The sequence below is a fragment of the Oncorhynchus clarkii genome, chromosome 16 (genome assembly GCF_045791955.1).
Source record: "Oncorhynchus clarkii lewisi isolate Uvic-CL-2024 chromosome 16, UVic_Ocla_1.0, whole genome shotgun sequence".
Classification (NCBI taxonomy): domain Eukaryota; kingdom Metazoa; phylum Chordata; class Actinopteri; order Salmoniformes; family Salmonidae; genus Oncorhynchus; species Oncorhynchus clarkii.
Genome location: NC_092162.1, coordinates 71,047,802 through 71,065,301, shown reverse-complemented (window position 1 = coordinate 71,065,301; position 17,500 = coordinate 71,047,802). Strand labels below are relative to the sequence as shown.

General features: G+C 44.1%; 1 protein-coding gene across 1 annotated transcript in view; it reads left to right on the top strand.

The window, feature by feature from the left end:
* Nucleotides 1-17,500, top strand: part of LOC139369000 (laminin, alpha 5) — a 224,535-nt gene that overhangs the window by 161,867 nt on the left and 45,168 nt on the right. Inside the window, exons 43-51 of the mRNA XM_071108558.1 lie at nucleotides 4,796-4,926; nucleotides 5,345-5,425; nucleotides 5,672-5,886; nucleotides 7,899-7,999; nucleotides 8,237-8,420; nucleotides 9,892-10,032; nucleotides 12,037-12,188; nucleotides 13,075-13,185; nucleotides 14,774-14,885. Of these exons, the coding sequence (XP_070964659.1) occupies nucleotides 4,796-4,926; nucleotides 5,345-5,425; nucleotides 5,672-5,886; nucleotides 7,899-7,999; nucleotides 8,237-8,420; nucleotides 9,892-10,032; nucleotides 12,037-12,188; nucleotides 13,075-13,185; nucleotides 14,774-14,885 (1,228 nt within the window). The remainder of the gene's footprint in view (nucleotides 1-4,795; nucleotides 4,927-5,344; nucleotides 5,426-5,671; nucleotides 5,887-7,898; nucleotides 8,000-8,236; nucleotides 8,421-9,891; nucleotides 10,033-12,036; nucleotides 12,189-13,074; nucleotides 13,186-14,773; nucleotides 14,886-17,500) is intronic.

Here is a 17,500-nt window from a genome sequence, read left to right as displayed (position 1 = left end):
TTACATTTAACTACTGTTAACTACAACTACATTTAACTACTGCTAACTACAACTACATTTAACTACTGCTAACTACAACTACATTTAAATACAACTACATTTAACTACTGCTAACTACAACTACATTTAACTACTGTTAACTACTACTACATTTAACTACTGCTAACTATAACTACATTTAAATACAACTACATTTAACTACTGCTAACTACAACTACATTTAAATACAACTACATTTAACTACTGTTAACTACAACTACATTTAACTACTGTTAACTACAACTACATTTAACTACTGTTAACTACAACTGCATTTAACTACTGATAACTACAACTACATTTAAATACAACTACATTTAACTACTGCTAACTACAACTACATTTAACTACTGCTAACTACAACTACATTTAAATACAACTACATTTAACTACTGCTAACTACAACTACATTTAACTACTGTTAAATACAACTACATTTAACTACTGCTAACTACAACTACATTTAAATACAACTACATTTAACTACTGCTAACTACAACTACATTTAACTACTGTTAACTACAACTACATTTAACTACTGCTAACTACAACTACATTTAAATGCAACTACATTTAACTACTGCTAACTACAACTACATTTAACTTCTGTTAACTACAACTACATTTAACTACTGCTAACTACAACTACATTTAAATACAACTACATTTAACTACTGCTAACTACAACTACATTTAAATACAACTACATTTAACTACTGTTAACTACAACTACATTTAACTACTGTTAACTACAACTACATTTAACTACTGTTAACTACATTTAACTACTGTTAACTACAACTACATTTAACTACTGTTAACTACATTTAACTACTGTTAACTACAACTACATTTAACTACTGCTAACTACAACTACATTTAACTACTGTTAACTACAACTACATTTGACTACTGTTAACTACAACTACATTTAACTACTGTTAATTACAACTACATTTAACTACTGCTAACTACAACTACATTTAACTACTGTTAACTACAACTACATTTAACTACTGTTAACTACAACTACATTTAACTACTGTTAACTACAACTACATTTAACTACTGCTAACTACAACTACATTTAACTACTGCTAACTACAACTACATTTAAATACAACTACATTTAACTACTGCTAACTACAACTACATTTAACTACTGTTAACTACAACTACATTTAACTACTGCTAACTATAACTACATTTAAATACAACTACATTTAACTACTGCTAACTACAACTACATTTAAATACAACTACATTTAACTACTGTTAACTACAACTACATTTAACTACTGTTAACTACAACTACATTTAACTACTGTTAACTACAACTGCATTTAACTACTGATAACTACAACTACATTTAAATACAACTACATTTAACTACTGATAACTACAACTACATTTAACTACTGTTAACTACAACTACATTTAACTACTGTTAACTACAACTACATTTAACTACTGCTAACTACAACTACATTTAACTACTGCTAACTACAACTACATTTAACTACTGCTAACTACAACTACATTTAACTACTGTTAACTACAACTACATTTAACTACTGTTAACTACAACTACATTTAACTACTGCTTGAAGCACAAAAAAAATGTATTGAATCCTTATTTTACCTGGTAAATTGACTGAGAACACATTCTCATTTACAGTAATTACCTGGAAAATGGTTACAGGAGAGAGGAGGTGGGATGAATGATCCAATTGTAAGCTGGGGATGATTAGGTGACCATGATGGAATGAGGGTCAGACTGAGAATGTAGCCAGGACACCGGGGTTAACACCTCTACTGATACAATAATGCCATGACATCTTTAGTGACCACAGAGAGTCAGGACACCCGTTTATAGTCCCATCTGAAAGACTGCACCCTACACAGGGCAATGTCCCCAATCACTGCCCTGGGACGTAGGACGTTCTCCAACTTTATGACTCAAGTAGTCATGTGTTTATTACACCCCCCCCCCCCCCCCCCCCCCCCCCCACACACACACACACAAAAAAAATAAACATCTTAGCATTTTAGGGGTAGGCACCACAGGCTGAAAATGACATTTTTCCATCTACCTATCAATTTTGAGATTTGTTTGGTATTTGGTTCATTCATATTTTCAAAAAGTAAACAGACACAAATCAAAAACTTGATGAAAATGTACAGCGTCCTTTGAACAATAAATAATAATAATTTCAAACTCACTGCATTAAATTACACATCATTTTATCATTTTATTTCATCTATTTCATAGAGGATGTTACACATTGGACATTACCTGATTCTACAAAACATTAGGAACACCTTCCTAATATTGAGTTGTGTCCCCTTTTGCCCTCAGAACAGCTCCCCACCAGTTGTCCCATGTTGACTCCCATGTTGACTCCCACGTTGACTCCAATGCTCCCCACTGTTGTCCCATGTTGACTCCCATGTTGACTCCCACGTTGACTCCAATGCTCCCCACTGTTGTCCCATGTTGACTCCCATGTTGACTCCCATGTTGACTCCAATGCTCCCCACTGTTGTCCCATGTTGACTCCCATGTTGACTCCCACGTTGACTCCAATGCTCCCCACTGTTGTCCCATGTTGACTCCCATGTTGACTCCCACGTTGACTCCAATGCTCCCCACTGTTGTCCCATGTTGACTCCCATGTTGACTCCCATGTTGACTCCCATGTTGACTCCAATGCTCCCCACTGTTGTCCCATGTTGACTCCCATGTTGACTCCCATGTTGACTCCCATGTTGACTCCAATGCTTCCCACAGTTGTCCCATGTTGACTCCCATGTTGACTCCCATGTTGACTCCAATGCTCCCCACAGGTGTCCCATGTTGACTCCAATGTATCCCACAGTTGTCCCATGTTGACTCCCATGTTGATTCCCATGTTGACTCCAATGCTCCCCACAGTTGTCCCATGTTGACTCCAATGCTCCCCACAGTTGTCCCATGTTGACTCCAATGCTCCCCACAGTTGTCCCATGTTGACTCCCATGTTGACTCCCACGTTGACTCCAATGCTCCCCACTGTTGTCCCATGTTGACTCCCATGTTGACTCCCATGTTGACTCCCATGTTGACTCCCATGTTGACTCCAATGCTTCCCACAGTTGTCCCATGTTGACTCCCATGTTGACTCCCATGTTGACTCCAATGCTCCCCACAGGTGTCCCATGTTGACTCCAATGTATCCCACAGTTGTCCCATGTTGACTCCCATGCTCCCCACAGTTGTCCCATGTTGACTCCAATGCTCCCCACAGTTGTCCCATGTTGACTCCCATGTTGACTCCCATGTTGACTCCAATGCTTCCCACAGTTGTCCCATGTTGACTCCAATGTATCCCACAGTTGTCCCTTGTTGACTCCAATGTTGACTCCCATGTTGACTCCAATGCTCCCCATGTTGACTCCCATGTTGACTCCCATGTTGACTCCCATGTTGACTCCAATGCTTCCCACAGTTGTTCCATGTTGACTCCAATGCTCCCCATGTTGACTCCCATGTTGACTCCCATGTTGACTCCCATGTTGACTCCAATGCTTCCCACAGTTGTCCCATGTTGACTCCAATGTATCCCACAGTTGTCCCTTGTTGACTCCAATGTTGACTCCCATGTTGACTCCAATGCTCCCCATGTTGACTCCCATGTTGACTCCCATGTTGACTCCCATGTTGACTCCAATGCTTCCCACAGTTGTCCCATGTTGACTCCAATGCTTCCACCAGTTGTCCCATGTTGACTCCAATGCTTCCACCAGTTGTCTCATGTTGACTCCAATGTATCCCACAGTTGTCTCATGTTGACTCCCACGTTGACTCCAATGCTTCCCACAGTTGTGTCCAGTTGGCTGGATGTCCTTTTGTGTGGTGGACCATTGTTGAAACACACAGGAAACTGTTGAGGGTGAAAAACCCAGCAGCAGTGTAGTTCTTGACACAAACCGGTGCGCCTGATACCAACCTACCATAACTCCTTTCAAAGGCACTTCAAAACTCCTTCTTTAACCCGTCTCCTCCCCTTCATCTCTACACTGATTGAAGTGGGTTTAACAGGTGACATCAATAAGAGATCACATCTTTCACCTGGATTCACCTGGTCTGTCTTTGTAGTGTATATTTAGTAACTTACTTTGAAGAGATGGTGTTTGGTAGTCTAATTTAAATGTACTTGTCTATAACTGCCATTTCCTGAAAGTCAGACTCCTCCCACACGCCAACTCATTTCCCTCGGCTTCAGAAGCATCTGCGTTCACCCCAGTGGCTGTTGTTTACCCTTCGATATATTCACCAGACTTGACCCGAGGCAATTTTTTACATGTTGTACAAATATTATTCTAGATTATATATATATTTTTATTATAATAATTCACCCCAAAAAAAGGCATTTTACATACATTTATTTTGTATTAAAGAGATTATAAAAATGAAAAAAAGGATTTGTCCACAATCTGCCTTAACAAAATATAACCAAAATATTTAGTCTGACTTCATCCAGGGTCGAGATTTTTGGGGGATTTACCTCATTTGCATATCTTAATAAAAACTAATTCAGAGAAATTGTTATACAGAAAAAGGTTTTATACTTGTGTCTACATTCAACTGGTAAACATCGATTTGGGATTTAAATAAGGAGGGGAAAAAATGGCCCTGTGAGGGTGTGGTGCCCTGGCCTTAATATTTACGATTCTTTACCCTTTATCATGTTGTTGTTGCTGTTATTTCTCTTAGAACTGTCAACACAACAGGGCTGGAGACCACTGTGAAAAGTGTCAGGGTGGTTTCCTTGGTAACCACTCTCTGGATGGACAAGCCCAGTCCTGTGACACCTGCCCCTGTCCTCTACAAGTGGCCTCCAACAAGTCAGTAGCATCTCCTTTTTCATTCCTCATTCATCCCCTTCATTTGCTTTCACGTATTGTAGAAACTGTACGTTTGTTTTGTTTTCCTGACGACAACGTCTGACTTCAATGTAATCTCTCTGTCTCTCTCTCTCTCTCTCTGTCTCTCTCTCTGTCTCTCTCTCTCTCTCTCTCTCTCTCTGTCTCTCTCTCTCTCTCTCTGTCTCTCTCTCTGTCTCTCTCTCTCTCTCTCTCTCTCTCTCTCTCTCTCTCTCCCTCTCTCTCTCTCCCTCTCTCTCTGTCTCTCTCTCTCTCTCTGTCTCTCTCTCTCTCTCTGTCTCTCTCTCTGTCTCTCTCTCTCTCTCTGTCTCTCTCTCTGTCTCTCTCTCTCTCTCTGTCTCTCTCTCTGTCTCTCTCTCTCTCTCTCTCTCCTGTGTAGTTTTGCAGTGGGCTGTGTAGAGAAACCCAACAGGATGCTGTGTCTCTGTATGCCTGGCTACGCTGGGCCCCAGTGTGCAAGGTCAGTACTACATACAATGTTGATAAACGCCATATATCATACAGTTATGTTATTATGACATGGCTGTGATATGTGACGTGTTGCCGCGAGTCCCCAAATTAAACTGGAAGTGAAGAGAGCAGTTTTAGGAAGAAAAAGGCTGTTTTTTAATTTTTTTATTGACTGAAATCATTTTTAAACTGTTCAAATACACTTTGTACCCATTTCTGTCTCGTCCTCCTTTCTCCTGTCTCCTCCCTCTCCCAGGTGTGCTCCCGGTTTCTACGGCAACCCCATGGTGATTGGCAGCACGTGCCAGCCCTGCCATTGCCATGACAACACGGACCCCAACATGCTGTTCAGTGACTGTGACGGGCTGACGGGCGAGTGTCACAGCTGCATGCACAACACCGCCGGGACGCACTGCGAAATCTGTGCCCCCGGTTTCCACGGTGACGCCGTCACTGCCAAGAACTGCACCAGTAAGACCAAAAGGCCTCTGATCTGACAACGCACCTCTCTCTCTCTCTCTCTCTCTCTCTCTGTCTCTGTCTCTGTCTCTGTCTCAGTCTCAGTCTCAGTCTCTCTCTCTCTCTCTCTCTCTGTCTCTCTGTCTCTCTGTCTCTCTCTCTCTCTCTCTGTCTCTCTCTCTCTCTGTCTCTCTCTCTCTCTCTCTGTCTCTCTGTCTCTCTATCTCTCTCTCTGTCTCTCTCTCTGTCTCTCTCTCTCTCTCTCTGTCTCTCTCTCTCTCTCTCTCTCTAGCTCTCTCTCTCTCTCTCTCTCTCTCTCTCTCTCTCGCTCTCTCTCTCTAGCTCTCTCTCTCTCTCTCTCTCTCTTGCTCTATCTCTCTCTAGCGCTCTAGCTCTCTCTCTCTCTCTCTCTCTCTCTCTCTCTAGCTCTCTCTCTAGCACTCTAGCTCTCTAACTCTCTCTCTCTCTCTAGCTCTATCTCTCTCTAGCTCTCTAGCTCTCTCTCTCTCTCTTTCTCTCTCTCAAGCTCTCTCTCTATCTCTCTCGCTCTCTCTCTCTCTAGCTTTCTCTCTCTCTAGCTCTCTAGCTCTCTCTCTCTCTCACTAGCTCTCTAGCTCTCTAACTCTCTCTCTCTCGCTCTCTCTCTCTCTCTCTAGCACTCTATCTCACTCTATCTCTCTCTAGCTCTCTCTCTCTCTCTCTCTATCTCTCTCTCGTGCACACACACACACGCTCTAGGCTAATCCCAGTTTACATAGCCTCTCCCGCCTGCACTAAATATCTTTCTCTTTAATTCAGGAAGTCTCAAAGACTAGTTCTGTTTTCACAAGGTCTTAACCTCTTTTAACTTCTATAATAAATCTGGTTCTCTGTGAGAAATGTGTACTGTGTAGCTGTTGCAGTGTTTAGTGATTCCACATCTGTCTGTGCATGACTTCCTGTTGCTGAAGTTACAGTTTTTCTCAATTGCTAAAACACTAAAACCCATTGGCTGAACAAAGTTCTCAGTTGCCTGGACTCATTTAGCTAATTATGCAGTCTGTTGTCAATACCTTAAACCCTTTCACATGATAAAACACAATTTGCAGATCTTACTTAGACTTTTCAGCAAAACTCTAAACACATTCTCATTCTCAAAACACATTTTGCACTCTAATGCACATGTCATCCATACTGGTAAACACAAGTGGCAACAATCAAATACAAATAGAGAACACATGTCATTGCTTGAACACAACCACTCAATATTGATTTAACCTGTTTCAAATGATGCGACACAACCAATATAAGCCAGTTCAGAGAGCAAACCGGTTGTTGAAGGTGGGAAGGAGAAAGTCTGAGAATGGATACTGTAGTACAATGCATTGTAGGCTGTATACTGTACAATGGACAAATTGTCTGGCCCTGAACATTGTGCTTTCCATTTATTAACAGTACTGACTGCTCAATAGATTTTGACTGGTTGCAGGTTCATATCAACAAAGAACAAGAATTACAGTATCACAAAGACAAAGGCACGTTTGTGAGAGGCAGGGTACAGTACTGTAAAAATAGGGGTACAAGGAGGAGGAAAAACTAAATTGCAAAGAGCAAAGCAGAGTAGTAATTTCTGATCAATTTTGAGCCACTATGATAGAACATGTTTTCCTTCATCAAAAGACAATGACGGAAAAATATGAATATTTGTTTTAATAAATAATGTACTTCTCCCTGAGAATTGTATGTTTTGAACAATGTGTTTTCTATTTTTCGTTGTATTGTTTACTGACTACTTGAGAGTGTATATCATTTTGATCTCTTTCTTTATGATTTGAGAGCAGTGTTTGATTTTGAACACAGGCAAAACTGTTTTGAGGCGAATGTTTCATTTTGCGAGAGGAGTCAGAGGTTATGTAAATAGTGCTTGAAGATGAGGTTTTGTGTTTAATGTTTTCAGGAAATGGAGCAAGGTTTCAGAAATTGTGTTTTATCAATTGAGAAAAAAAAAACTGTAATACGTAATAACCCCTGTCTTATTTACCCAGGATGCAACTGCTCCCCATGTGGCACGGCGTCATGTGACCCTCACACAGGACAGTGCCAGTGTAAACCTGGTGTGACCGGTCCCCACTGCAACTGTTGTGAGGTTTGTCCTCAGTTTATTTCCCTTATTCATATTCGTGTATATTATGACAATAATTCCTCTTAACTCATCTCGGGAACTCAGAACCAAACAAATATTGGCAGAGACTAACTCATAACCAACTTATATAAACCTTAATACGTCATTGATCCTTGGTTGCTTGTCTCTGGCAAGCTTATTGTCATTGTTAGTTATGATATCCTCATTACCGAGCTGTGTCAATAACGTGTTGTGTTTCAGGACGGTGCGTTTGGCTATGAGTCGTGCTCCGGGTGTCGTCGGTGTGACTGTGACGCGGCCGCGGCGCTGGTCCAACCGTGTGACCCCAGGAACGGTTCGTGTGCCTGCCAGGCAGGGGTCAGTGGACCTAATTGTCGCCAGTGTGCCCCTGGGTACTGGGACTACAGTCCTGAGGGCTGCAAGAGTGAGTTATACCTCCTCCTCCTACGTTCTTAGAAAAAAGGGTTCCAAAAGGGTTTTCCGGCGGTCCCCATAGGAGAACCCTTTTTGGATTCTAGATAGAACTCTTTTTGGTTCAAGGTAGAACCCTTTTGGATTCTAGATAGAACTCTTTTTGGTTCCAGGGAGAACCCTCTGTGTAAATGGTTTTACTTTGAACCCAAAAGGGTTCTTCAAAGGGTTCTCCTATGGGGACAGCTGAATAACCCTTTTAGGTTCTAGATCACGTTTTTCTCTAAGAGTGTACTGTATAGTGTACTGTATAATGTACTGTCTAGTGTACTGCCTAGTGTACTGTCTAGTGTACTGTATAATGTACTGTCTAGTGTACTGTATAGTGTACTGTATAATGTAATGTCTAGTGTACTGCCTAGTGTACTGCCTAGTGTACTGTCTAGTGTACTGTCTAGTGTACTGTATAATGTACTGTCTAGTGTACTGTATAGTGTACTGTATAATGTACTGTCTAGTGTACTGCCTAGTGTACTGTCTAGTGTACTGTATAATGTACTGTCTAGTGTACTGTATAGTGTACTGTATAATGTACTGTCTAGTGTACTGCCTAGTGTACTGTCTAGTGTACTGTCTAGTGTACTGTAGAGTGTACTGTAGAGTGTACTGTATGAAAGTAGATATTTAAGCAATAAGGCACCTTGGGGGGGGGGGGGGGGTATATGGCCAATATACCACGACTAAGGGCTGTTCTTTCGCACAACACAACGCAGAGTGCCTGGATACAACCCTTAACCGTGGTATATTGGCCATATATCACACTCCCCCGAGGTGCCTTATTTCTATTATAAACTGGTTACCAATGTAATTAGAGCAGTAAAAATACATGTTTTGTCATACCTGTGGTATACAGTCTGATATACCACGGCTGTCAGCCAATCAGCATTCAGGGCTCGAACCACCCAGTTTATAATATAAAAGTATACACTGAGTGTACAAAATATTAAGAACACCTTCCTAATATCGAGTTGCACCCCCTTTTGCCATCAGAACAGCCTCAATTCGTCGGGGCGTGGGACTCTACAAGGTGTCGAAAGCGTTCCACAGGAATGCTGGCCCTCGTTGACTCCAATGCTTCTCACAGCTGTGTCAACTTGGCTGGAAACTGTTGGAAACTGACGAATGTGAAAAACCCAGCAGTGTGGCAGTTCTTAACACACGTGAACTGGTGCGCCTGGTACCTACTACCACCGTTTAAAGGCATTTACATATGTTGTTTTGTCCATTCACTCTCTGAATGGCACACATCCACAATCCACGTCTCAACTGTCTCAAGACTTCAAAATCATTCTTTAGCCTGTCTCCTCCCCTTCATCTACACTGACTGAATTAGATTTAAAAAGGGTTATCAAATGAGGGATCATTTGTGTGTGTGTGTGTGTGTGTGTGTGTGTGTGTGTGTGTGTGTCTTCCATTCTCTTCAGAGTGTGAGTGTAAGCATGGGCGCTGTGACCCTCGGACAGGGGAGTGTCGCTGTGGAGACGGCCTAACAGGCAAACAGTGTGACAGCTGTTCCCATAGATACAGTGTTCCTGTACAACACGGACATGACATGACCTGCCAACGTAAGTAATGTGTCTGTTAATGAATCCATATGTGCTGTTGGATTGGCATTGTTTAACTTTGATTTTATTTGAGAGGAGGAGAAAGGAGATGGAGACAGGGAGAGGGGGAGAAAGGAGATGGAGACAGGGAGAGGGGGAGAAGGAGATGGAGACAGGGAGAGGGGGAGATGGACAGGGGGAGGGGGAGAAAGGAGAGGGAGACAGGGAGAGGGGGAGAAGGAGATGGAGACAGGGAGAGATGGACAGGGGGAGGGAGAGATGGACAGGGGGAGGTAAAGATGGACAGGGGGAGAAAGGAGAGGGAGACAGGGAGAGGGGGAGATGGACAGGGGGAGAAAGGAGATGGAGACAGGGAGAGGGAGAGAAAGGAGAGGGAGACAGGGAGAGTAGGAGATGGACAGGGGGAGAAAGGAGATGGAGACAGGGAGAGGGAGAGAAAGGAGAGGGAGACAGGGAGACAGGGAGAGGGGGAGAAGGAGATGGAGACAGGGAGAGGGGGAGAAGGAGATGGAGACAGGGAGTGATGGACAGGGGGAGGGAGAGATGGACAGGGGGAGGGGGAGAGACGGGACAGGGGGAGGGAGAGATGGACAGGGGGAGGGATAGATGGACAGGGGAGGGAGAGATTGACAGGGGGAGGGAGAGATGGACAGGGGGAGGGAGAGATGGACAGGGGGAGGGATAGATGGACAGGGGGAGGGATAGATGGACAGGGGAGGGAGAGATGGACAGGGGAGGGATAGATGGACAGGGGAGGGAGAGATGGACAGGGGGAGGGAGAGATTGACAGGGGGAGAGAGATGTACAGGGGGAGGGATAGATGGACAGGGGAGGGAGAGATTGACAGGGGGAGGGAGAGATGGACAGGGGGAGGGAGAGATGGACAGGGGGAGGGAGAGATGGACAGGGGGAGGGAGAGATGGACAGGGGAGGGAGAGATGGACAGGGGGAGGGAGAGATGGACTGGGGGAGGGAGAGATGGACAGGGGGAGGGAGAGATGGACAGGGGGAGGGAGAGATGGACAGGGGGAGGGAGAGATGGACAGGGGGAGGGAGAGATTGACAGGGGGAGGGAGAGATGGACAGGGGGAGGGAGAGAGATGGACAGGGGGAGGGAGAGATGGACAGGGGGAGGGAGAGATGGACAGGGGGGGGAGAGATGGACAGGGGAGGGAGAGATGGACAGGGGAGGGATAGATGGACAGGGGAGGGATAGATGGACAGGGGGAGGGAGAGATGGACAGGGGGAGGGATAGATGGACAGGGGGAGGGATAGATGGACAGGGGGAGGGAGAGATGGACAGGGGAGGGAGAGATGGACAGGGGGAGGGATAGATGGACAGGGGGAGGGAGAGATGGACAGGGGGAGGTTGGGGAAGAAGAAGCGAGGAAAGGGAGAGGGGGAAGAGGTAGAAGGGGAGAAGGAGAGAGGAGAAAGAGAAGTAGAGAGTCAAGGAGAGAGGAGAAAGAGAAGGAGAGAGTCAAGGAGAGAGGAGAAAGAGAAGGAGAGAGTCAATGAGAGAGGAGAAAGAGAAGGAGAGAGTCAAAGAGAGAGGAGAAAGAGAACGAGAGAGGAGAAAGAGAACGAGAGAGTCAAGGAGAGAGGAGAAAGAGAAGGAGAGAGTCAAGGAGAGAGGAGAAAGAGAAGGAGAGAGTCAAGGAGAGAGGAGAAAGAGAAGGAGAGAGTCAAGGAGAGAGGAGAAAGAGAAGGAGAGAGTCAAGGAGAGAGGAGAAAGAGAAGGAGAGAGTCAAAGAGAGAGGAGAAAGAGAACGAGAGAGGAGAAAGAGAACGAGAGAGTCAAGGAGAGAGGAGAAAGAGAAGGAGAGAGTCAAGGAGAGAGGAGAAAGAGAAGGAGAGAGTCAAGAGAGAGGAGAAAGAGAACGAGAGAGGAGAAAGAGAACGAGAGAGTCAAGGAGAGAGGAGAAAGAGAAGGAGAGTGGCAAACCATAGCTTGGTTCTGTTCCAGTATTCTGATGAAGGTGACTAAATGTGTGTCCTTTCAGCTTGTGACAGCTGTGTAATTGTCCTGTTGGAGGATCTGGACAAAATTAACGACAACTTTGACTCCGTGGCTCATCAGCTGATCAACCTGAACGCCTCCTCTGTCACCTTGACTCAGCTAAACAACCTCAGCAGATCCATGGACAATATCTCTGTGAGTACACACACACACATTGTAATTACACACACACACACATGATATGTTTGTCTTTCTTGAACTGCATTGTGGGTTAAGGACTTGTAAGGAAGCATTTCACGGTTAAGGTCTACACTTGTTGTATTTCGGGCACATGTGACAAATATATATTTCTATTTTATTTTATATTTTTATATTTTTTTCTCCCCAAATATCCATCAGATACAATATGACTACATTTTTGGGGTGAACTGGTGAACTGTGAACTGGAGACTCCCACAGTTGAGACTAAAACTGTTTTTAATTCTGATCTCATTCCCAATGATCAGTATAAAATGTTTTTTTAAGTTTTTTTTAATAAAAAATATTTACCCCCTTTTTCTCCCCCATTTCGCGGTGTCCAATTGTTGTAGTAGCTACTATCTTGTCTCATCGCTACAACTCCCATACGGGCTCAGGAGAGACGAAGGTTGAAAGTCATGCGTCCTCCGATACACAACCCAACCAAGCTGCACTGCTTCTTAACACAGCGCGCATCCAACCCGGAAGCCAGCCGCACCAATGTGTCGGAGGAAACACCGTGCACCTGGCGACCTTGGCTAGCGCGCACTGCGCCCGGCCCGTCACAGGAGTCGCTGGTGCGCGATGAGACAAGGACATCCCTACCGACCAATCCCTCCCTAACCCGGACGACGCTAGGCCAATTATGTGTCGCCCCATGGACCTCCCGGTTGCGGCCGGCTGAGACAGAGCCCGGGCTTGAACCCAGAGTCTCTGGTGGCAAAGCTAACACTGCGATGCAAGGATCACTGCGCCACACGGGAGGCCATGACAAATACAATTTAATTTTATTTGAAAAACACTCGTTCAATATCTGTTGACTGAGATTGACTCTGTTTCCCAGAATGCCATAGAGAACTACAACAGTACTCTGGATGAGAGCCGGAACAGAGCGGACATGTTGGAGGGAGAGATCATGACCATCAACTCAGACATCCTCGGCCTGGAGGATAAGGTGATGGAGATCTGTGTCGAGCATCTCTCTGTCCACCCTTCTCTGTCATTATTTAATCAGTTATTCAGAGTCGAGCATCTCTCTGTCCTTCTCTGTCATTATTTAATCAGTTATTCAGAGTCGAGCATCTCTCTGTCCACCCTTCTCTGTCATTATTTAATCAGTTATTCAGAGTCGAGCATCTCTCTGTCCTTCTCTGTCATTATTTAATCAGTTATTCAGAGTCGAGCATCTCTCTGTCCACCCTTCTCTGTCATTATTTAATCAGTTATTCAGAGTCGAGCATCTCTCTGTCCTTCTCTGTCATTATTTAATCAGTTATTCAGAGTCGAGCATCTCTCTGTCCACCCTTCTCTGTCATTATTTAATCAGTTATTCAGAGTCGAGCATCTCTCTGTCCACCCTTCTCTGTCATTATTTAATCAGTTATTCAGAGTCGAGCATCTCTCTGTCCCCCCTTCTATGTCATTATTTAATCAGTTATTCCGAGACAATGACCATCTCTGTCCACCCTTCTCTGTCATTATTTAATCAGTTATTCAGAGACAATGACCATCTCTGTCCACCCTTCTCTGTCATTATTTAATCAGTTATTCAGAGACAATGACCATCTCTGTCCGCCCCTTCTCTGTCATTATTTAATCAGTTATTCAGAGACAATGACCATCTCTGTCCCCCCTTCTCTGTCATTATTTAATCAGTTATTCCGAGACAATGACCATCTCTGTCCACCCTTCTCTGTCATTATTTAATCAGTTATTCAGAGACAATGACCATCTCTGTCCACCCTTCTCTGTCATTATTTAATCAGTTATTCAGAGACAATGACCATCTCTGTCCGCCCTTCTCTGTCATTATTTAATCAGTTATTCCGAGACAATGACCATCTCTGTCCGCCCTTCTCTGTCATTATTTAATCAGTTATTCAGAGACAATGACCATCTCTGTCCACCCTTCTCTGTCATTATTTAATCAGTTATTCAGAGACAATGACCATCTCTGTCCACCCTTCTCTGTCATTATTTAATCAGTTATTCAGAGACAATGACCATCTCTGTCCGCCCCTTCTCTGTCATTATTTAATCAGTTATTCAGAGACAATGACCATCTCTGTCCACCCTTCTCTGTCATTATTTAATCAGTTATTCAGAGACAATGACCATCTCTGTCCACCCTTTTCTGTCATTATTTAATCAGTTATTCAGAGACAATGACCATCTCTGTCCACCCTTCTCTGTCATTTATTTAATCAGTTATTCAGAGTCGAGCATCTCTCTGTCCTTCTCTGTCATTTATTTAATCAGTTATTCAGAGTCGAGCATCTCTCTGTCCTTCTCTGTCATTATACGTTTTATTCTTCTCATTTTCCTTTTTAAAAACGTGCATTATCCTTTCCTTTATTCACATAAATATTAATTATTTACATTCATAACAGTTTCAAGTGTTCAAACACATACATATGTGTATCTATTGTATCTCCATTACTCCAACATCAGCTTATTGGACTTTATGCAGTTGCGTATCCCAACAAGAATTGATGGTAAGAATGAATGACAGGTGTGCTGATGTAATGTTGTCCTCCCACCAGGTGGTGGCGGTAGCAGAAGAAGCAGACAGTCTGGGGAATAGCAGCAGCAACACCCATCAGAGAGCCCAGGACCTGCTCTCACACATGAAGAACATAGTCGGAGAGGTGCAAGGTAGCTGAGAAATCTTTATGGGGGAACCTTCAATCTGAGTCGATGTTTGTCAGTGAAGATTATTTGTTAAGAGGAGTTCATCCCTCATTTTGCTTGGATTAAAATGCATCCATCAAAATACAAAACTCTGATTTTAAAGGTATGAGGACACCTGTCGTCTAACATCTCATTAAAAACCATTAATATGGAGTTGGTCCCCCCTTTGCTGCTATAACAGCCTCCACTCTTCTGGGAAGGCTTTTCACTAGATGCTGGAGCATTGCTGCTATAACATCCTCCACTCTTCTGGGAAGGCTTTCCACTAGATGTTGGAGCATTGCTGCTATAACAGCCTCCACTCTTCTGGGAAGGCTTTCCACTAGATGTTGGAACATTGCTGCTATAACAGCCTCCGCTCTTCTGGGAAGGCTTTCCACTAGATGTTGGAGCATTGCTGCTATAACATCCTCCACTCTTCTGGGAAGGCTTTCCACTAGATGTTGGAACATTGCTGCTATAACAGCCTCCACTCTTCTGGGAAGGCTTTTCACTAGATGTTGGAACATTGCTGCTATAACAGCCTCCACTCTTCTGGGAAGACTTTCCACTAGATGTTGGAACATTGCTGCTATAACAGCCTCCACTCTTCTGGGAAGACTTTCCACTAGATGTTGGAACATTGCTGCTATAACATCCTCCACTCTTCTGGGAAGGCTTTCCACTAGATGTTGGAGCATTGCTGCTATAACAGCCTCCACTCTTCTGGGAAGGCTTTCCACTAGATGTTGGAACATTGCTGCTATAACAGCCTCCGCTCTTCTGGGAAGGCTTTCCACTAGATGTTGGAGCATTGCTGCTATAACATCCTCCACTCTTCTGGGAAGGCTTTCCACTAGATGTTGGAACATTGCTGCTATAACAGCCTCCACTCTTCTGGGAAGGCTTTTCACTAGATGTTGGAACATTGCTGCTATAACAGCCTCCACTCTTCTGGGAAGACTTTCCACTAGATGTTGGAACATTGCTGCTATAACAGCCTCCACTCTTCTGGGAAGGCTTTCCACTAGATGTTGGAACATTGCTGCTATAACAGCCTCCACTCTTCTGGGAAGGCTTTCCACTAGATGTTGGAAGATTGCTGCTATAACAGCCTCCACTCTTCTGGGAAGGCTTTCCACTAGATGTTGGAGCATTGCTGCTATAACATCCTCCACTCTTCTGGGAAGGCTTTCCACTAGATGTTGGAACATTGCTGCTATAACATCCTCCAGTCTTCTGGGAAGACTTTCCTCTAGATGTTGGAACATTGCTGCAGGGGGACTTGCTTCCATTCAGCCACAAGAGCATTAGTGAGGTTGGGCACTGATGTTGGGGGCGATTAGGCCTGGCTCACAGTCGGCGTTCCAATTCATCCCAAAGGTGTTCGATGGGGTTGAGGTCAGGGCTCTGTGCAGGCCACTCAAGTTCTTCCACACCCACCTGGACAAACCAATTCTGTATGGACCTCTCTTTGTGCACGGGGGCATTGTCATGCTGAAACAGGAAAGGGCCTTCCCCAAACTGTTTCCACAAAGTTGGAAGAACAGAATTGTCTAGAATATCATTGTATGCTGTAGCGTTAAGATGTCCCTTCACTGGAACTAAGGGGCCCGAACCATGAAAAACAGCCCCAGACCATTATTCCTCCTCCACCAAACTTTACAGTTGGCACTATGCATTTGGGCAAGTAGCGTTCTCCTGGAATCTGCCAAACCCAGATTCGGCAGCCAGATGCTGAAGCGTGATTCTTCACTCCAGATAACGCGTTTCCACTGCTCCAGAGTCCAATGGCGGCGAGCTTTACACCACTCCAGCCGACGCTTGGCATTGCGCATGGTGATATTAGGCTTGTATGTTGCTGCTCGGCCATGGCAACTCATTTCATGAAGCTCCCGACGAACAGTTATTGTGCTGATGTTGCTTCCAGAGGCAGTTTGGAACTCGGTAGTGAGTGCTGCAACCGACGACAGACAAATTCTACACGCTACGCACTTCAGTATTTGGTGGTCCCGTTCTGTGAGCTTGTGTGGCCTACCACTTCCCAGCTGTGCCGTTGTTGCTCCTAGATGTTTCTACTTTACAATAACAGCACTTACAGTTGACATGGGTAGCTCTGGCTGGAATGTGATGAACTGACTTGCCACGTTGAAAGTCACTGAGCACTTCAGTAAGGTCATGCCACTGCCAATGTTTGTCTGTGGAGATTAGTGTGTGCTTGATTTTATACACCTGTCAGCCGCAGGGGTGGCTGAAATAGCCAAATCCACACACTTTTTTACAGTGCCTTCTGAAAGTATTCAGACCCCTTGACTAACATTTTGTTACATTACAGCCCCATAATGACATCACAATACCCATAATGACACCACAATACCGCATTATGACATCACAATACACCATAATGACATCACAATACCTCATTATGACATCACCATACCCCATAATGACATTACAATACCTCATTATGACATCACAATACCCCATAATGACATCACAATATCTCATTATGACATCACAATACCTCATTATGACATCACAATACCCCATAATGACATCACAATACCTCATTATGACATCACAATACCCCATAATGACAT